This window comes from Panthera pardus, unplaced genomic scaffold (genome assembly GCF_024362965.1).
Source record: "Panthera pardus isolate Hobbes unplaced genomic scaffold, ASM2436296v1 HiC_scaffold_2, whole genome shotgun sequence".
Lineage (NCBI taxonomy): Eukaryota > Metazoa > Chordata > Mammalia > Carnivora > Felidae > Panthera > Panthera pardus.
Window position 1 is genome coordinate 124,727,537 of NW_026526765.1, and position 21,897 is coordinate 124,749,433.

The window sequence follows — 21,897 nt, forward strand, 5'->3', positions numbered from 1 at the left end:
TCCTTTGTCCATGTTCTCATAGCCAGTTAGGGGCAGAGCCAGTTCTCTTCCCAGCTGAGCTGGTTTGTTCTGATAAAATTTGTCTTTAGAGTCTGCTGTCCACTGTAGTGTGAGGTCCCATTCCCAGGTTTTGCCTCTTGGCACTCAGAGGTGTCACCCTTCCCTGATGCCCCCTCACAGGGACTTTATTCCATAGGCTGAAACTTTCCTGATCACCTTTCAGTATTGGGGCTAACTTATCTTCCGATTTTGTGTTCCTAAGTATGAGCCAATCGTGGGGCATTATGGCACCAATCCAGAGTGAGAACTAGATTCAAGACTCTGCCTTCTGTGGCACCTCTCTGAGCTTCATAGACCAGATGAACTCTAAAGGCATTTACAGCTCCAGTCTTGTCATGCTTTATGATTCTATTTTCTCTGATAAGCAATCCCGCACTAACGTCTGAATAGTTAGCAAAGGTTTAATATGTCACTCCAGGGATGGCAAATAGGTAGCTTATCTCCTATTGATCAATCATGGAAGACTCATTAAAAAAATTTTTTTTAAATCTTTATTTATTTTAGGGGGGGTGGGCAGAGTGTGAGCAGGGGAGGAACAGAGATAGAGGGAGACCCAGAATCTGAAGCAGGCTCCAGGCTCTGAGCTGTCGGCACAGAGCCCGATGGGGGGCTCGAACCCATGAGCGGTGAGATCATGACCTGAGCCACTCAACTGACTGAGCCACCGGGTGCCCCAATGGCAGACTCATTCTCTTCATCTCAACCCTGTTAAATGGATCCCATCATGATTCAAACTTCTCAATCCAGTATTGTGTGCTAAGTAGCCACTGCCAGTGGATCACAGTTGACATGAGTTTGTCCTGACTTCCCTCCGCATCTAGTGCTTCACTCTGAAGGAGGGATTAGTGGTGACCAGGATACCACAGACTTTAGGAAGATGGGTTCTGCGGTTCGGCTGCCTGCATTCACATCCTTTTTCCAGTGCTCCCTTTTTGTGTGACTTTGAGAAAGTTACTTAATTTCTCTGGACCTCACTTTCCTTTTTTGTAATATGCAACATAACAACCATACCTCATGGAGTTTTAGACAGGATTAAATGCAATAATATGTATAAAACAGTGCTTAGAACAGTGCCTAGCATATGTAACTCAATAAATGCTTACTATTGGAAGGCTGGTGGAGGAAAAATCCTTAGACTGACACTTTGTGGTGCCCTTTCTATCCTTCAAAGTGGTCTGATGTTCATTCTATGAGTGTGGATTGATCCCATTTCAAAGTTTATTTAGTCAGTAAAAATTTAGGGCTTTCTTTAGGCTAGTCTTGCAGCCAGGTGTTTAAGATATAATAAACAAGTTCCTCTCAGAGCTTGCAGTGTAGTGGGGATGACAAGTAGTTTGTTTTGAAGGTAGTTACAGTATCCTTAATAATTGCAGTGATTGGAGCTTGCACAGGGTCTTTAGGGAGCAGCCTTCTTGGTGATAATGTTAAATCTGGGTGGGAAGATTAATACTTGAGTTGTCCCGATCTGGCTGGCCTCTTGCCAGTGTTTCATAGGTGTTAGGTCCCTTGGGGAATTGTTAATGCTTGTTTTCGTGGGCAGCACATCTCAGTGGCATGCTCATGCTCCTTGGCATTCACTCAGTCCCTCGACTGACTGCCCCAGGATTTTCCCATTGCTCTCTGAGCTGCTGTCCCTCTGTCTCAGTCAGAGCTGAAGGAGCTGAGGAGCAGAGATGTGAAGACAAATGAAAGAACCCTGAATTTGCAGCGCCAGAGTAGCTAGGTCTCTCTGTGCGCCTTAGGAAAGCATGAATAGCCCAGCTTATCAGAGATTTGGGAGAGTCGATGAGTTCATGCCCCTGCCTAACTCGGGATAGGGCAAATGTCTGCAACAGTCTTGTATGGTGGCGGTGTGGAATCTGGGTGGGAGAAAAAATATCCTTGTGTGGCTGGGGGTGGGCATTGGTGCTGTGACCCATGCTGTCCCCTCACTGGTGTTTTACAGTAAACAGCTGTTGTGTGACGTGATGATTGTGGCAGAAGATGTCGAGATAGAAGCCCACCGTGTGGTCCTGGCAGCCTGCAGCCCCTACTTCTGTGCGATGTTCACAGGTATGGCGAGGGGCTAATGATAACCTACGATTATGGGGCTGCAGCCCCAGTGAGAGAATATTTTGGGTGGTGGCCTGAGGGGAGGCAGGAGACAGAATGCTATGACACTCACTGTAAGGAGCTTCGGTGTGTCAGATGCTATGTTTTGCACCATGGGGGACTTGGTAGAACCAGCCAGGCTTGCAGCCCCTTGTCTACTTTGAGGAAAAAAGAGGTAGAACCATAGAGTTGATTAGTTCTCACACTTCAGCATGCATCATAATCATGTAGGGGAGCTTTTAGAAGTGTAGGCTCTTGGGCTTATCCCCACACCTCTGTTCTTTCATTTTGCAGATGAGAAACACTGAGGCTGACAAAAAGGGAGGGACTTGCCCAAGATCACATAGGAAATGAGTGGAGCTTGGCTTCTTGATGCCTGGCCCATTGCTGGACCAGCTTGTCCTTCCCTGGCCATTCCTACCAGGCAAGGTCTGCAAACCCTCTTGAGACTTTACAGGAGTGTGGAAGAGATTTGGGAGAAGTGATGTCGGGGCTTGGAGGGGAGAGGAGAGTAAGATAGGAATTTTCACCATCTGGCACCTTTGCAAACTTTCTAGAGGGTCCCTGTTTCCTGTATATGCCCAATAGTCCTGTCCAGCTATTTCACATGTGAGACTGAATGCCTTGAAACCCACGGAGCTTCCTGTCTGTAGTGCCTCACAGCACCTCCCCTGCTCACTGAAGACCTCACTGTAGTGCCTGCTGAGACCCTCAGGCTGGGTCAGGTGTCCCTTCCCCACGTTCCCCAAGTACCCATTGCTGCTTGTTAGTGTGGTCACTATCACTCTTGTGTTGCTGTCTGTTTTCTGGCATCCTCAGTGCCTGTGCTGTGATGTCTTGTGTATCGGCGGCTTCTCATCCTGCAGATTACATGTCATGTGTCTCCCCAGAGGGGCCTCCTCTGACCACCTGTGCCTTGGTTCCTCACTAAGTTCCCTTCTGTCCCATAACTTGAATACATAGTTTTTCCTAACGTTTATCCCTACCTGAAAATCCTGTTGTTGGTTGTTGATTTTTTTTTTTTAATCTGTCTCTCCTCACTAGACTGTAAGCTCCTTAAGGACAGGAGTCTTGTTGGACCTGTTTGCTACCATATCCTAAGCATCTGGTACACGACCAGAGTCAAATGTATTTTAAATGAATGAATGAAATGTCTCCATAGTTGATTATGAGCTTTGGGCACTTGAGGGCCATGTCTTGTCACTGCTGCATCCTCAGAGCCAACCACAGGGCATGGTATTTAGTAGGAGACAGTAAATAAATGAAGCTTAAAAAGAATGAAGGTGGGCTTGCTAAGAATGGGTGAGTGCAGGCACCCTGTTTTTGCTGAGTAGGCTCTTTCCCTTCTCCTAATATAGTATGTGGCCTCTCATGGGAAAGAGTGGTTCTAGTTGGGGGTGACTTAGTGATTGTGTTTTGAGAGTTCCTCACAATGTGGACCCCCCCCCTTGGCTCATTGTATGAAGGAGCTGTAACTCAGGTAAGTGGATCAAGCCTCTCTTCCATCACCCTGAACCTTGGGTCAGGAATTAGCAGCCTGGAAAATGTAGTTGTGAACACCAGTGAATTTCACTACCTGGAAATTTTGAGCTGCATGCTCTTTGAAGTAGTTTCAAACTCTAGTAGCAAGGTTTTTATGTCTTTATTTACCTCTCTCGTTCATCTGTCTATTTAAAAAAAATAATTCATTTTGTTTGCAATAGTTATTTGGTTGCCACTTCACTAAATAGCTCTGCCATTCATTGTTTTCTTGTGTATGTGGTTTGGAAAGTCCAGTATTGAGAGAAGAAATCTGTTTGGAATTGTGATGAATTGTAGTGTTGCCTCCACTTGTTGCTAATGAACTTGCCTCTGGAGTAGTGCAAGTGGCCAAGCAAGAACAAGATGATTTTAGAAACATAAAGAATCTGAACACTTCTGGAGCAGATGTTGGATTCTAGTCGTTAAAGGGAGGAAAAAATCAAGAAGAAACAGTCTAATGTGATGCCCAGCTCAAGTCATCTGTTGAATCTGGTTACTGTCCATCCTTTCATCCTTCCATCCAGCCATCCAGCCAGCCATATCTGTCTGTCTTTCTACTCACCCATGTACCTTTTCAAACACTACTCACATATGTTGATTGCAGAAAAGAAATTAGAGAATGTGGACAAACAAAAAAAAATATATGTAATACATCATCTAGATAAGATTATAGTTCATATCCTTTCAGATTTTATATTTATAAATATATACACATACGACATAAAATTTTAATATAGGGGCACCTGGGTGGCTCCGTCAGTTGAGCATCTGACTCTTGATTTTTGGCTCAGGTCATGATCCTGGGGTTGTGGGACCGAGCCCCATATCTGGCTCTGTGCTGAACATGGAAGCTTGGTAGCTTGAGATTCTCTCTCTCTCCCTCTGCCCCACTCCCTTGTTTGTGCTCGCTCGCTCTCTCTAAAAAAATAAAAAAATAAAAAATACCTAAAAAAATAAAAAATTTAAAAACCCACCAAAATAAAATTTTAATATAAATGAGCCATTTTGTATATACATAGTTGATGTAATGTGTATACTTAAAAAAAATTACTGTTCATCTTCCTGGGATGTTCTTCCCCCTGCATCTTTGCCTGTCTAACTCCTATTCACCTCTCATTACTGCTTAAGCAACACTTCCTCAGGTAGACTTTCCCATGATCCCCTTGGATTAGGTTAAATTCTTTTGTTTTTACTCTTGTGATACCATACGTTATGCTTGTCTTTAGTATCACTGCTTATTTCATTACTTCCTCAATATCTGATTGCTCTGGTCAGTCAGTTAAGAACTCTACCTTAATTCACTGCTATCTCCCCACTTCCTACCTGGATCTTCCATGTAGTAGGTGCTCAGTGAAAATTTGCTTAATCAAACCATTGGTCTATGGTCAGTATATTTTCACATCAGTGAAATCACATCTACGTCATAATTTCAATGGCTTCGTAAGATTCCATCATATATGTCCAAGTCAAAAATTGATTTCCATTTTGGTTAGAAATTCTAATTCTTTCTAATATTGTGCTATTATAAGTAATACTGTCATGGGTATCTTTGCTTCTTAATATTTATTTATGTTATAATTATTTCCTTAGAATAGACCCCTAGAATAGGGGTATGCACATGTTGAAGATTTGAGACACATGCCACAAATTCACATTTCCTAGAACAGTTGGACCAGCTTATGCTTCCATCGGCATTTTGTGAGATTTGTGTGTTTTTTGAGGCCCCTTGATTTGGCTTAAACCTTGGTAAGCAGGTTTAAAGAGTAACATTGTAAAATTTTGTTCTAATTATCAGATTCAGCTTCAGAATTCATAAACTTAATCATGAAAAGGCCCAGCTGACTCTTTCTTCTTTCAAAAATTTAGATAATTTATTTTATTTTGTTTTTAATTTTAAATCCAAGTTAGTTCATGTATAGTGTAGTAATGATTTCAGAAGTAGAATTTAGTGATTCATCACTTACATATATCACCCAGTGCTCATCCCAACTGGTGTCCTCCTTAATACTCATCACCCCTTTAGCCCTTCTCCCGACCCTCCTCCCTCCATCAACTCTGTTTGTTCTCTGTATTTAAGAGTCTCATATGGTTTGCCTCCCTGTTATCTTATTTTGCCTTCCTTTCCCATATGTTCATCTGTTTTGTTTCTTAAATTCTGCATATGAGTGAAATCATATAATATTTGTCTTTTTCTGACTTATTTTGCTTAGCATAATACATTCTAGTTCCATCCATGTTATTGTAAATGGCAAGCTTTCATTCTTTCTTATTACCAAGTAATATTCCATCATATATGTATGCCACATCTTCTTTATCCATTCATCTATCGATGAACATTTGGGTTCTTCCCATACTTTGGCTATTGTCGATAGTGCTGCTATAAACATTGGGGCGCATGTGCCCCTATGAATCAGCACACTATGTGTGCATGTGCCCCATGTATCCTTTGAATAAATACCTAGTAGTGCAATTGCTGGGTCATAAGGTAGTTCTATGTTTAATTTTTTGAGGGACCTCCATACTGTTTTCCAGAGTGGCTGCACCAGTTTGCATTCCTACCAGCAGTGCAAAAGTGTTCCCCTTTCTCCACATCCTCACCAACATCTTTTGTTGTCTGAGTTGTTCATTTTATCAGCTGACTCTTGTTAAGTCCATTTCTATCAGCATGTTTAAGGCCAAAATGAAAAAGAAATACTCATGACGTTCTTCTGACTTGAGGGGTGTGATTACGATCTTTTTATTCGGGCTTAAAGTGTTTTTACTTTTTTGTCCTCTGAGTTCATATTGCCCAAATGTCCCAGATATCAACCTTGCTCCTTGACCATGTTCTGCACAGAATAACTTGGGATAAATGTGACAGTGAGGTCTGAGTGCCCAGAGGAGAGTGTTGAGAGGCAGCCAGCTTGCAAGAAGATCCAGGATGGGCTGTCACTCAAACTGCTCAGCACTCCTTTAGCACAGGGATTAGAGAGGCCAGCAGTGCTATGTTCTGCCCATCTTCGTCCTGTGAATAGGGAATACTTTAGATTGCCCTGCTTCCTCCCCATCTAGCTCCTCCATCCCTAGGGAAGCACATTTTACGAAAATAGCCTAGTCAGTTTTTCTCTCTCTCTTTTTTTTTGTCCTTTACTATGGGTTCTGTGTACTAGAGTATTTCCACTCCATATGGGTCCCTACGAGTCATCTGAGTACATTAAAAACAGCCCCATCTTATGGTGTTAAAGGAACTGGGTTTTAAAGAATATGTGGGCTCAGGGTATTAATGCCCCATCATCACTTGATAGAGATGTGGGGTTGCTTGCTTTCCTGGGTTCTCTGTGGTTCTTGGGGATGTCTGGGTACAAGGTCTTAAGGTATGGCCTGAGGATTTAAAGAAATTTAAGCTCTATTCTTTTAGTCCAGGTCACTCTCATCTTTCACCTAATTTCCTGCAGCAGCTTTGATACTAGTCAACCTGCCTCCTATTTTGTTCCTTCAACCCCAGCCTGTTCTCTACACTGTAGCTATAGTGACTTTCCAAAAAATCAGTCTGATGCATCCCTCACCTGCTTAAAATCTGTCAGGGCCTTTTGAAGGGGCACATGCACCACAATGTTTATAGCAGCACTATCAACAATAGCCAAATTATGGAAAGAGCCCAAATGCCCATCAACTGATGAATGGATAACAAAGATATGGTAATATGCACGGTGGGATATTGATCAGCCATCAAAAAGAATGAAATCTTGCCATTTACAATAACATGGATGGAACTAAAGTATATGATGCTAAGTGAAATAAGTCAGAGAAAGGTAAATAACACATGATTTCACTCATATGTGGAGTTTAAGAAACAAAACAGGTGAACATAGGGGAAGGGAAGGAAAAGTAAGATAAAAATAGAGAGGGAGGCAAACCATAAGAGACTCTTAAATACAGAGAACAAACTGAGGGTTGCTGGAGGGGTGTTGGGTTGGGGGATGGGCTAAATGGGTGATGGGCACTAAGGAGGACACTTGTGGGGATGAGCACTGAAACCATTATTACACTATATGTTAACTAACTTGGATTTAAGTAAAACTAAAAAAAGACATGTGTCATGAAAGCCATGTTTAAATGCACATCATTTTCAGAAATGATCGTAGTTAAATTAAGATTTATGTAATACTAAAAACTAAAAGAAAGTAATTGGCTTAATCATTCCGCCATTTGAACTAGCATAGAGTGTCCTTTGAATCAATATTTTGATCCTGGTCTGATCCCTTGTTAACATAACCTGATAGCTGAAAGAAAAAAAAAATCTGTCAGAGGCTTTCCATTGCTTTCAGGATGCAGTCTGAACTCCTTGGCATGGCCCACAAGGCCTTCCATTTGCCTAGATTCTGCTTCTGTCTCCAGCCTTGACTCCCCATTACTCTCTCTCTCTCTCTCTCCCCCCCCCCCCCCAACCGCCATTCCTCTCTTTGCTTTGCTTCTGCCACATTCAGCTTCTTGTGGGCCCAGAACAGGTCCTGTTCTTTCTTGCCTCCAGACCTTTACATACACTACTACTGTCTTTGCCTGGAATATTGATTCTTCCCTCATACTCCCTTCTCTCCTAACTAACCATGACTCCTTCTCCAGATCTCACTTTAGATCTGTGGTTCTTAACCGTGATGAATCAATCTGATGAAAACAATGGATTCTCTTCTCCCCAGTGGCAAATACGGGTTCCTGTGTACTATTCATTTTGCATACAGGTCAGGGTGCAGGAATCCCTGTTTAACAACTCTTTAAGCTAAGCCCTCTTTTCTAGTATTTAACACATTTCGTAATTGTTGGTTTACTTGTGTCTCTCCCCACTGGACTGAGCTCCATGAGGGAAGGGCCATAACTTATTCATGGTTGTGTCCTCTGGTCCAGCACAGTGCTTGGCACATAGGGACTGCTTGATATGTGTTTGTTGAATGAATGAATGAATGAATGAACAAATATCTGCCCTTGAATGGATCATGTTCTTTTTGGAGGAATAGGACATGCATGGTAACAGATGACAGGCAGAAGTGGAAGAGGCTAGAAAGATGTGCGACTAACACATTTTCTGAAAATGAATAAATCAGGAGACTATAGATGCTGGAGAGGATGTGGAGAAATGGGAACCCTCTTGCACTGTTGGTGGGAATGCAAACTGGTGCAGCCACTCTGGAAAACAGTGTGGAGTTCCTCAAAAAATTAAAAATACATCTACCCTATGACCCAGCAATAGCACTGCTAGGAATTTACCCAAGGGATACAGGAGTGCTGATGCATAGGAGCACTTGTACCCCAATGTTTACAGCAGTGCTTTCAACAATAACCAAATTATGGAAAGAGCCTACATGTCCATCAACTGATGAGTAGATAAAGAAATTGTGGTTTACATACACAGTGGAAAACTACTTGGCAATGAGAAAGAATGAAATATGGGCTTTTGTAGCAACATGGATGGAACTGGAGAGTGTTATGCTAAGTGAAATAAGCCATACAGAGAAAGACAGATACCATATGTTTTCACTCTTACGTGGATCCTGAGAAACTTAAGACCATGGGGGAGGGGAAGGAAAAAAGAGTTAGGGAGGGAAGCAAACCATTAAGAGACTCTTAAAAACTGAGAATAAACTGAGGGTTGATGGGGGGTGGGAGGGAGGGGAAAATGGGTGATGGGCATTGAGGAGGACACCTGTTGGGATGAGTATTGGGTGTTGTATGGAAACCAATTTGACGATAAATTTCATATTAAAAAAAAAGAAAATTCAAATCTGAGGTGGTTGGGCTGGGCCTCTTGGCAAAAGCAGAGGAGGAGGGCTCTTGGGCTGACCTTGAAGATGGAAGGACATATAGAGCTCATGTTTTGTTTTATTTTGTCAGAGTAGTCGAGGTAAGGAAAGGAGCAAGAATGACCAAGCCTTTGTTGGTTTCTGCTCCTCAGGAATTACTGGAATCCATGGAATTATGAGATATCAAAGGAAAGCCCCTTTTTTTCATTTTTTTCTTTTTCCTCCAACAAGTATTTTTTAAGTGCTTGTTATATGCCAAGCACTTTGTTAGGTGTTGAGGATATCTTGGCAAATGAGCTTGACAAGATCTTCTCCCTCTTGGTTCTTGTTTGCTAGGTCTTACATACTAAGTTGTCCTTAGAATTTGCACCAAGGCCTTGTTTGGGAATACTTTTATCAAGGTCATTAGTTAGGGTTAGGTTTAAATTATACAGGGATTTGTGAGAAATGACATGCGGTCTAGAGTTAGGCCAAGATTCAAATCCCAGCCCTGCCTCTCACAGCCATATGCAAATACCTTTTGAAATGCCAGTTCTATAGTTTGTAAAATGGAAATAATATCTACCTCCTGTGGTTGTTACAAGGATTGAGTGAAATAACGTGTATAAACCCTCGGCAGAGGTTCTGGCACACAGTAGCAGCTATTACTGCTACCACTTTCAGAGTCTGTTTAAGCTGAAGGCTTAGTTTGGTGCAGTAATTTCTGTTGGTTTATAAGAAATAATGTTGGATTTTACAAGTCTGTGTGATTTATACAGGTTTCTAATATCCTATAAAGGAACTTTCTTAAAATAGATTTTGGTTTTTGAGGCCATAGTTTTTCCTTCACGTGGTTTTCCCCGTTTGCTTATTGAAGTTTAAGTATTTAATATAGAAAATTAGAAATTTTGGAGCCATGTAAAGAAGCAGGAAAAAAATCTCCCAAAGTTCCACCATCTGTGTCTGAATGTTTGCTATACATTTGACTAAGAATGATCTTGCATCCCCCAGAAAAATAAAACTTTTGCCCATATATACTGGTAACTTCATGTAATTTCAGGAGTTTCTACTTGTTTACCCCGAAGTTACAAAACTGATTGATCTTATTCTCAAGTACAACTTCCACAGAGAGAAAAGAATCAAGCCAGGCTCTGATTTCACACTCACATAAGGGCTTCTGAATCCCTTGGTTCTTGCAGTCAGGTGTTTCTTTTTTTTTAGTCTTTTTTCTAAGGCCCAAGTTCTTAAACTAAGAATTGGCTGTCTGTAATTATCGTTTGCATTATAATTATCAGCTGGACTCTTACTGATGAATTTCTTAATAGCTGTTTAGAAAGATAAGTTGAACTTTTGGTTTTCTTGGGTGTGGATTTTATTTTATGTGTCTTGGAGTAAACTCAAGAGAGATTGTGAGAGCCTGTCTAATGGGTGCAGTAGAAATCCCCTATCTTTTCCTCTTTCCCCTTTGCCAGTTTGCCCTGCCTCAAGGCTCTTTGTGCTGAGGCCTTTTCACTGACTTCTACCGGTAATCAGAGAGAAGACAGAACAGGGTGGAGGGTCTCTGGTCTACCTGGTCTGATGGTGGAAGGAGTGGGCAGAATTTGGAATGATTTTGTTCCCTCTTCCAGACTCATTCAAATCTCTAACTGTGTTGGGCTGGGAACTGTAGATTGGTGGAGGAATCATGTGCTGCCCATGCAGCTTGGAGGTGGGCGTCTGCAGCCCACACGCTGTACTGTACTTTATTTTCTTGGCTCCAGCACACAAATTCCACAGAGAGAAAACAACTACCCGGGCTCTGTTTTCATACTCACTTAAGGGCTTCTGAATCCCTGTTTCTTGCAGTCAAGTTGCCCTTTATTTCAGTCTACAAAGACACATGTCTAGCCTGTCTTTTCCTACTGGAATCAGCAGCCCTTGTTGGATGAGTTTGGCTGTAGACAAACCCATGTGCTGTGTAAGAGGGCAGGCTGGGGAAAGGGGCCTCATTTCTGTGCACATGTGGTACTGCTGCTGCCCTAGTTCACAGGCTCTGTCCTTTTCTTTGTTGGATTATTATCAGGGCCTCCCAACTGTTTTCCCTGCCTCTGATCCAGCTTCCACCGTGCATCCAAACTTTCATTCAGAAATACCCATCTGTTGATGTCATTCCCCTGTTTAAAACCTTCCAGTGGTGCTACTCCTAGGATCAAGTCCAAACTCATTTGCGTGGCTTACAGGGCTCTGCAAGCCCCGGCTGCTGCCTCCCTCTCCAGCTTCTTCTCACTGGCACCCCATACCAGCCTCTCACTCTTCTCCAGATTTATCCTTTTGGCACTTTCCTGCCTTTACAACTTATGGCTCCTGCATCCGGCTCATCCTTCCTCACCTTTGCTGCCTGTGGAAATACCCAGCTTAAGTGTGACCTCCTACTAGGATGGCTTCCCAGGGCTTGTTTGCTCCATCTTTTGCATTCTTGGGATTTAGTAGAGGATCGTGAGTAGAGTGTGGGCTCTGGAGTCACACTCACTGGTTTCAGTCCCAGCCTGGCCCCTTCCTAGATGTGTAACTGTGGGCAAAATGAATACCCACCCTCCTGTGCCTCAGTTTCTTCATCTGTGAACTGGGGATAGTATTAATGAAACTCCTAGGTTATTGTGAAGATTGAAAGAGGTGCCACTTTAAAGTGCTTAGCCCATCGCTTAGCCGTAGTTAGCACTTAATCAATGTTACTTTGTATTGTTGTTGTTATACTGGCATGTTATTTATATCTCCATTAAGCTTCTATCGCCTCATATATTTTTATAGATCTGCCCTGCTAAACCGTGTGTTCCTTGAGGGCAGGTGCATATCTTGTTCACTTTTCTGGGCCCTGTGTGTACAGGTTTATAGTAAGTGTTGGTTGAATAAGTTACTACTGCATACAGATTTGCCTTCAAAATGGGAATGGGCAACAGAGTGAGGAATGCATAGAGTTGGGTTTGCAGATGATCACAGACCCAAAGTTGATGTGCCCTTGAGGTCAGCTGTTTTATCCTCCTCCATGCCTGAATCCCTTCTGCCACCTCCCAGTGCTTTTATGCTGCCAACACAGGGCAGGAGGCTATGTGAAAGTTAAGCACCAAGTTCATGTCCGTTTTGGTTTTGTTTTGAATTGTAGGTGACATGTCTGAGAGTAAAGCCAAGAAGATAGAAATCAAGGATGTGGATGGGAGGACGCTGAATAAGCTGATTGACTACATCTATACCGCAGAAATCGAGGTGACCGAAGAGAACGTCCAGGTAAACTCAACCCCAGCTAATCGCTCACCACGCACTATTATTGCATCATTTCATTGAACCCTCGCGACAACTCATTTGGTAGCTGGAGAGGAAGCTAAAGCTCCAAAGAGGTTAGGTGACTTGCCCTGCATCACATGGCCTTTAGTTGGGTGAAAGACCCTCACACCCATGCCTGTCTGATCATGGCACCCATACTCTTAACCACTAAGCCATCATGCCTCTAAATGAGCTTGGGCACCAGAGCAAAGTCTGTAACTCATGTTGGTTCAAACTCTGGGTGAAGGGTGACCCCACTTCTCCCCAGTCATCATCTCATCTCAGGGATTTTCACTGTGGATTGTGAGGCTGTTAAAAATTTTTCCTGTTTCAACATTAGTCACCTGAGTTTCTTTGAGCACTCATGCTCAGAGATGGAGATGCCAAGCACCAGGCCTGAGTCTCAGCAGGGGTGTGCGGCCGCGAAATGTGTGCCTTTTCCTCCTTTTGCTGCCCCGCCCTCATCCTCAGCCATCTGGATCCTTGAAAAGAGGAGCCAGCGAAGACACTGCTTCACCCAAAGGTGTGCGTCTTAATGGTTGGGGACATGAGGCAGCACCGGCATGCTTCACTAGGAGAGATGGTTGAGGGTGTGTGGCCCATTCTGGAACCTACAAACCCCTGGGCCAAACACAGACACAGGACATACTATTTCTTGTCATTAAGGGCCTTACTATTTCAGTAAAATGCTGGAAAGTACATGTGATATGAAGGATTTTCCTTTTTTCTTTTCCTTAAAGCACAGTTCCACCTTCTTTATTGTGAGGCAGATACCTCTCCAGTGACCAAAATACCTATTTCCCTTTTCCAGAACACCACCTCCTTTATCAGGATCACAGTATTTGGAAGGCTGAGTTGGTAATCATTTTTTCATTCAATTCAACCCAGATGTTTGAGTGCCTCTTATATGCTGGGCACTTCGTTGGGCTACGTGGTTGTGATGATAACAGGGGTGATTCCATTGCCTGCTGTCACGCAGTTTGTGGTCTGGGGGTGAAGACAGATGCTCATCAAATCAGCACACAAGTAATGTCTGTGCACAGATTGTGATAAGTCCTTTGAGGTACGGAACGTGGTATATAATTAGAGAGTATCAAGGAGACGCAGTTTAGATGGGTGAGGGGATCTGGGAAGGGCTCTTTTGGGAGATAAAATTTAAGCTGAGGCTTGCTATGGTGAAGGGTACTTGTGAGGGTAAAGGGTAAAGGCAAGCTGAGGGTCTGAGGCACCCTGCGTTCAGGCCTCCGGAGCCTGCCTCTCAGTAGAGCCTGCCTTTGTCTCTGGCCTCTGGATAGACTTTCAGGTTGTACAGTGATCTAGTCTAATCCCCTTCCCCTTTTAAACTGAGGTATATACCCCATAAAACACACAGCCTTTGCAATTCATTTCTGGTCTTTTTCATCCAGAATGAAATCGGCAAGGGAGTGCTCACATCTTAGGTCTAGCAACAGAAACTAAATAGCTGAATGACTTTTGGGCAGTAACAGTAAGTGCAGAATAATTCGATATAAAGTGAGTACAGTGTATGTGTTGAAAAAACATATGAAAAGGTTGATATCAAACCACCATCACATTTATATTCACTTGGATACTTTGAAAAGTGATGTAAATATTGATATTTACAAAATGAAAGGAATTATATCTTTTGCAACTCTAATGACCAATGCTAGATGTCGACTGAAAAATGTACAGTGGGTTAATAATTTTTTGAAAAACCTTGCATTAGGGTATATCAGTAACTATTAATCATATAGTGTAGCAGACAGAGTAATGACCCTCTCCCAAGATGTCCATGTCCTGATTCCTGGAGCCTATGAATATGTTAGGTTCTAACTGTCAAAGAGCAGTTCACTGTACAGATGGAATTAATGTTGTAGATCAGTGGACAAGCAATGGGGAGATGACCATGCATTATCCCGGTGGGTCCAGTAGAGTCAGAGGGGCTCTTTGAAGTGGAATATGGAGGTAGAATACAGAGAATCAGAGAGGTATGACCCAACACAAACTCAACTTGATGTTTCCATCTTTAAAGATGGGGGCCATGAACCAAGGAATGCAATTAGCCTCTAGAAGCAGGAAAGGCAAAGAAACATATTTTCCCTTAGAGCCTTCAGAAGGAATGCAGCCCTGTTGACACCTTTATTTTAATCCAGAGAGATGCTTTTGGGATTTCTGACTTCCAGAAGTGTAAGAAAATAAATTTGTGTTGTCTTAAGCTACTAAGACAAAACCAAACACTTCCCCACCACCCTCTCCCCCCCCCAAAAAACCACACCCAACAACAAAAAAACCAAACCAACAAATACAACACTGTAGGTGAGGTTGTAGACTGTATGAATGGAACCAGCTTTTTCTAACCTTTTTACCATGTATTTGTTGAATAACTTTCTTTCTCCCCCATCAAGTCCAAAGTATTTACAAACTTGGATAAGTAGAAGATGTTCCACTCTGGATCCTTATCGCCTGGCTGGGTATTTGTCTTTGTTGCTTTGGTCTAACCCAGTGGTAGTGTGTAAACACCATTATATGAAGGCAGGTAGCAGCAGATAAACTCATCAGAGTCCTCTATAGAAAGTGGCTTCACCACTGTTTGTTGTAAAACTACGTTATAGGGGTAGGGCAGGGGCCAGATCGAAGATGTGCAGGTTCAGAGAAAGAAGTAGAGATGAGGCAGGAGTCAAGTCTGAAGGGAGGCCTGTGTCTGAGCCGTAGCTTCACCCCTGATCAAGAGTGAGTGCGCTTGTTCTGGCTCTGTCCCCGGCATGGTGTCTGTTTTCCCATCTGTAAAGTGAGGGCATGGGATTCAGTGAGCTCGGGCCAGAGAAGACACTTACTCTGTCAACCCATGATTTGTGTTCCCTCCCTTCTACTAGAGCCTCTCTGACGCCCTCACTGACACCCTGCATTAAGGATCCGTTTTCATATAGTAGCCGTTTTATTGAGTGGTCAGACTGTCAGCCTTCAAATCCTGGCTCCACCATTTTCTAGATGTGAGATACGAGGCAGCTTACTTAATCTTTCTGTACCTCAGTGTCTTCATCTGTAATATGGGTGTAATAGCAGTACTTAATTTCATAGAGTTAGTGTGAGGATTAAATGAATTAATATAGATAAAGTCTTAGAACATTGCTACCCTGTGCCAGGCAGATAGTATGGGCTCTGTGAGCGCTATGAGCACAGAGACCCTGTCACTGAGGAGCACATGGTCTGAGAGTAGAGATGCATGGCTAGGCAAATAGGTACTCAGCAGTGTGGAGGATGGGGATGGTCATGGGGGCAGCATCACTGAGGAAGTATTGTGTGGGCCCCATCTTGAAGGAGTACTGGGTGGTCATGCCTTCCTCCTCTGCCTGCATGCCTGTGTCCCCATTGGTACATGAGCCCCTAAAGGGGCCTGCTGTGTTCATTTGTGTGTGTGTGGTGAGGAGTGGGGCACGTGCAGGGGCTCCAGTGGAAGGCACAGTGTGGAACCTTTAGGGAACTGCGTGTTGCTTGGAATCCATGGGATATACTAACTCTGTTTACGTTTTTCCTCCTCACTTTACAATGTGGTTTGATTGGGGTGACCTCCAGGAAAACAAAACAAAAAAGGTTGAGAAGAGAAAGTTTAGATCAAAACATGGCTGCTTCTTCATGCTGTGACATATCTGCTGAGGCAGTTGCTCACAAGCTGTGAAGACAACCTTTGTTGAGGATTTGGTGCACTGAGGAGGTGAGCCTGGAGGCCCTGGGGCTCCCCTGAAAGCCTGGGAAACAAGGATCAGAGTCTGGGGCTTGGTTAAATGGCTCCCAGCACTCCACTCTTAACCACTTCCCAGGCACACAGACACTGGAGAGACTGAATTGCCTTTCCCTGGTGGAGGTAACAGCCATCATAGCTGACACTTACTAATACTCATTGAAAGCCAAGCATGTGGCAGTCACTTCACATGCATTATTTCACTTAATTACATCACCACCAAATGCAAGTATTCTAGTATGATCCCTTTTTCACAGTGGAAGAAGCTAATGATCCAAGTGGTTGAATAAGCGGTAGCGTTAAGATTTGAACCCAGCTCTCTCCATCTCACTGTGCTCTGTTGACATGGGGAATTTGAGTTGCTTGTTAAATGAATGATCAGAATCTTGACTTCCGCTCCTAATTTTAATAGTAATAAAAAGCAGTTTAACTGAGCACTCCCTATGCACCAGGCTCTCTGTTGACTGCTTTAAGTGTATTACTGCATTGGATTCTCACAACAAGCCTCGAAGGCAGTGCCATTATCATCTTTACTTTACTGTTGAGGAGGCAGAGCACAGATAGGTTCAGTAATTTGCCTTAGTCATATGGCTGGTAAGTTGAGAAGTCAAAATTCCAAGTGACACTTTTAATCACAGTGCCATTTTGCTAGTGCTTCTGCTCATCTACATACCGCTTTCCCTCTCCTTCCCGTCCTCCCTCCCTCCTTCTCTCATTCTCTCTCTCTTTCCCTCCCCCACTTTCTTTTTTTTCAACACATTTTTATTTAACAGTGTTTCTAAATTTATTCTTGAGAGAGAGTATGAGTGGGTAAGGGGCTGAAAGAGGGCAGGGACAGAGGATCCAAAGCCAGCTCTGTCTCACAGCAGAGAGCCTGATGTGGATGGAGCTTGAACTCATGAACTATGAGACCGTGACCTGAGCCGAAGTTGGACGCTTAACCAACTGAGCCACCCAGGCACTCCTAACCACGTTTCTATGCCAGTCCTCTTGTTTGGTGTTGGCAGAGACAGACCCACTGTGTGGCTGGGGCCTAGGCCTGTCACCTGGCCCCTCTGGTTTCTGCTCCCCCTCCCTCTGTGCATGGCCCTGCCGCCCTGAAATTCCAGGAGTAGGTGCTTTCTGAGGCAGGGCATTTCCTTTTGTTTTTGTTAGAGGAAACAAACTCAGTGACGGGATATCCTCTGCTGTGTTTTCATGTTATCCAAGGGAGAGAAAAAACAAAACGGGGCCTGCTCGTGAAAAATGGAGGGGAGGCCATTTGCAAGCTAGGAGGAAACCTGTAAACTCTACTGAGGGTCATCCGAGGGCCCGTTTTCCCAGAACCTTTAACACTGGGGTGACAAGAAGCAAACCAAAAGCTTTTTGACCTGGAGTCATCTTACATCCCTGTGGTGGTTCCAGCCAGCAGCTTCTACATGCTCAGCCTCCTCCTTCCAGGAGCCAAGCAGTGCTGCCCTTGTGATTCCACCAAGCCAAGAATCCAAGCTTGGTCTCTTGTTCACAACCTGTTACTGCTGCCCCTCAAGGGAGTCAGGGAATTGCGTTGCACACAAGATAAGAGAAGAGGAAATCCTCAGAAAGCCCTTGTTGATGTGGGAGAGGGAAATGAGGATAGCCACCTTAGGGATGTTTTGCTCTCTTTTCTTTCACAGCCTTTGGGGATTTTTGTCTGTTCCCATCATGTGCAGCCCCCAGAATCCCCATGGATGGTGCCCCAGTTTATCCTTGAGACTCAGAGTTTGAGCAGTGATTTATCTTCTGGTCTCCAAACCTTGCCCTCAGTGTTCTGACTTCCTTTACTTTTCTTCACGCCTTCCTGTATGAAGCAAGTGGTGGAAGAAAAGGCCTTTTGACTCATAGCTAATCACAGTGTAAGATCAAAGAGAGGGAAGGAGCAATTAGAGAAACCACAAGCCCCCGTTCACTTTGGGAAGTCATCTTGGGAATGCTTTTGGGCAGGAGTGGATCCAAACAGGATGGGGGGGGTGGTGTATAGAGAGGTGGAAAGCCTTAGAATTTTTGCCTGCTAAGTGTGTTTTGTGAACAGTAGGGAAAAGCTATGTAGGGAGCTAGCTGTATCCAGGGAGGTTTTAAAAACTGAAAGTATAACCTAAGGATTATGTTCAGGGAGTATTTATTATTTTAATTTCTTTGGCTGGTTGTCATAAGCTTGAGAATTTAAGCAGCACACCGTGCCACTGCCTTTATGGTAAAAAAAGAGGGCAAGGGGGAAGGAGGTGTGTGTCTCTCTCATGCTGTCATCTTGGTTTGACTGGCAGTGCAATTTGGGGGTGGACCAGACTCTCAGAAATCCTCCTCTGTGGGGCTTAAAAGGCTGCTGTCCCTTTCTTGCCTCTTCTTAGCCTGACCCTTTTGGGGCCTGCCCCACCACTGAGTACAGTATGTTCTGGACAGTGTTTGATTATTCCTCTCCAGCAGGGGTTCTTAGGATAACTGATTAGAAGTTCCTGGTTCCTAGTATGATCAGCTGTCCCAGCATGCTAAGGACTGAGGGGTCTCCTGGGACATAGGACTTCCAGTGCTAAAATAGGCAAAGTCTCAGCAAACCAGAATGACCTGTCGATCTATGGCCCTAACTGTAGATTGTAGCTAGTGCTGGGTCAAGGGGGTATCACAGAGGTCATTTGGGGATTTGAAACACAGCTTGCCTTTCCTGCTATGTATTCAGCAAGAATGGTTAATGGTTTTCTACTTAACTAGCAGGCAAAGACTAATCTGGTCCTAGAATCTGTTTGGCTGGACTGAGCAAGCTCACAGGTTAATTGAGGTTCCCAGTTTATGGGTGCTTAGTGGGGCTACCCACTAGGTGGCTGCTTAGTGGGGATGGAGCTCAGATGGTCACATTTGGAGCTACATTATAGTCTACAACTCCCAAGAGTGGGTGAATTTACCTTTTTCCTTCTCTGGAATGAATCAGTGGTTCAAAAATTACTAAGGACATGATGTTAATTTACCGTTGGGGACATAGCATAGTGGAAGAAAGAAGGGAGAGGAGCATGCTTTCTAGAACTTTCTGGAACTCAGCTGTGTGAGGGAAGAAGTTAAGCTCATAAAGAGGAAGAGCTTGCCTTGTGGAGAGTAGGCTCTTAGCTCACTAGTAGGAGCATTGGTGGTGGAGGATGACATTGGTGGTTTCTGCCTATAGCAGGGATGAGGAAAGGCTGCCTCAGTTTTAGCAATGAAAGTCCTGTGTCCTGGGAAACGCTTCATTTCTAAGCAAACTTAGCTGTTTACCCTCGTAGTGGGACAAGGCCCAAGAATGGGCAGGGGGACAGGATTTTTGGCCTTATTGCATGGAGTGTTCAGACATGTTTGGGGAGAAGGTCAGGGTCTAGAATTTAAATCTTGTAAAAAAAAAAAAAAAAAAAAAAAGACTTTTGTAGTGCCCTAAATCAGAAAAACAAAACAAATACATCTGTAGCCTAAGTCTTCCTGGGCAAGCTCTTGTGGATGAGAACAGCTGGAGTCTGGCCCAGACACTCTCCCTAAGAGTCAGGGGAGCAGCTAAGAGCAAAGGCTTGGGACGCATGGGTGTTGTTTGGGGGTGAAATGGATGCTGGGGACCCCGAGCTAAGCAGCCTCAATGAAACTATAATGCTGTGTGATTGTTTTTTTCAAGTTTCTTTTCTGGAAAGTCATTCTCAGACTGGGTACCTTTTCCCCGAGAGTGGGGGTGGAGGGGAGCAGAGCTGGGGTCTAATAGGACTGTGCCATCTCTTCTGGGTATTTGATCCACAGGGCAGGCTTTGGCAGCTGTGGGCAAGTCCTAGGGAAACTAGACTGGGATTGGCACCCCTCTGGCCTGCTGAAGCCAGTCTTCTCTGGCTTTTAGGAAAAACACATGCACACACACCTGAGCAGGAACTATTTCTGTCTTCCAGGATACAGCATAAATACTCATGTGTTCTGTGACCTTTTAAAAGGAAATGCCTCTCTTCTTTCTCTGAGAATGTACCTAAAGATGTTCTTTGCCATTTTTCTTTTGGATGGCAGAATATGGTGTGATTGCCTGAATCTCAAGGGGTTTGAGGGTCACTCTTTTGTTCCAGTATATTGCAAGCTCCTTAAGAACAGGGATCTGGTTTACTGTGCTTACCACTAAACCCCAGAACCTAGACCAGTACCTGGCATACAGATGCTTAAGTAGCGAACGCACTAGTTAACAATTTAGTCAGTGCCTTTCTGAGTGAAAATGATATGTTTAAAGCTGTAGAGAAGTGCTTTCTGAAACTTGGTTGTATGTTAAAATGCTTGGGGAGCTTTAGAAACATCTCACTGGCCAGGTCACATCTCATACCTATTAAGTTAAAATCTTTGGGGGTGAGACATAGGCATCAGTATTTAAAAAATTCTCCAAGTGATTCAGTATGTAGCCAAGTAGGAGAACCAATCTATCTTGGTCTGCTTGGGCTGCCATAACAGAATAGCACACAATGGGTGGCTTAAACAACAGAAATTTGCTTTCTCCTAGTTTTGGAAATTACAAGTCCAGGGTCAGATTTCCAGCTGATTGGGTTGCTGATGAGACTCTTCTTGGCTTTTCATAAGGTCGCTTTCTTCCTGTGTCCTCACACTATAGAGAGAGTGAGAGCTGTGGTGTCTCTCTGTCTTCTTGTAAGGGCCCCATCTTTATGGTTTCATTTAACCATTATCACTTATTCATGGGCCCCGGTCTCCAAATACAGCCCTGTTGGGGTTAGGCTTTCACATTACAAATCTGGGGGAGGAGGGCACAAACATTCAGTCCATATGGTGGTTCCAGCAGCTGCACGCATCACCTGGATGTTCATTAGAAATGCAGGCTCTCAGGCCCCACCCTAGACCTATTGAATTGGAGCTTTAATAAGATCCCCAGAGATTTCATATATTCGTGATTGGGAGGCACTGGTGTGGAATGTAGGGATACAGAGCATCTGCTGATGCTGAGGATCTACCAAGCGGAGAGTAGTGGGAAATGGGGCTGAGGCTGCCCTGAAGGAAGTTTGGACTTAGTTGGACAGGCAGGGGAGAGCCATGCAAGACCTCGCGAGCATGGGAGTGGTATGATTGGGATGGTGCTTTAGTGAGATGATGCCCTGCCAGAAGTGTCTAGTGTCTCAGAATGTCACCTTCTCCTCCAGGTGCTGCTCCCAGCAGCCAGCTTGCTGCAGCTCATGGATGTTCGGCAGAACTGCTGTGACTTCCTGCAGTCTCAGTTGCATCCCACCAATTGCTTGGGCATCCGCGCATTTGCCGATGTGCACACCTGCACTGACCTTTTGCAGCAGGCCAACGCATATGCAGGTAACGGGGAGCTGGGGTGCTGCACCTGTCCCGAGCTTGTGGGTTTAATAACCTGCTCCTCAGAGACGGTGAGAAGAGCGCTGTGCTGGGAAGCAGTTGTGATGTAGTCGGGGAGACAAGACAGGTGGA

General features: G+C 44.1%; 1 protein-coding gene across 12 annotated transcripts in view; it reads left to right on the top strand.

Annotated features, from left to right (window-relative positions):
• KLHL3 (kelch like family member 3) overlaps nt 1–21,897 on the top strand; it is a 278,704-nt gene that overhangs the window by 190,294 nt on the left and 66,513 nt on the right. For 10 of the 12 annotated variants that reach the window (XM_019424266.2, XM_019424267.2, XM_019424270.2 and 7 more), the window contains 3 exons: nt 2,006–2,112; nt 12,565–12,686; nt 21,606–21,768. In XM_019424266.2, coding sequence (XP_019279811.1) covers nt 2,006–2,112; nt 12,565–12,686; nt 21,606–21,768 — 392 coding nt within the window. Of the gene's footprint in view, nt 1–2,003; nt 2,113–2,445; nt 2,581–12,564; nt 12,687–21,605; nt 21,769–21,897 lie in introns of those variants that run through there. The other 2 variants (XM_019424275.2, XM_019424276.2) reach the window with 2 other exon arrangements.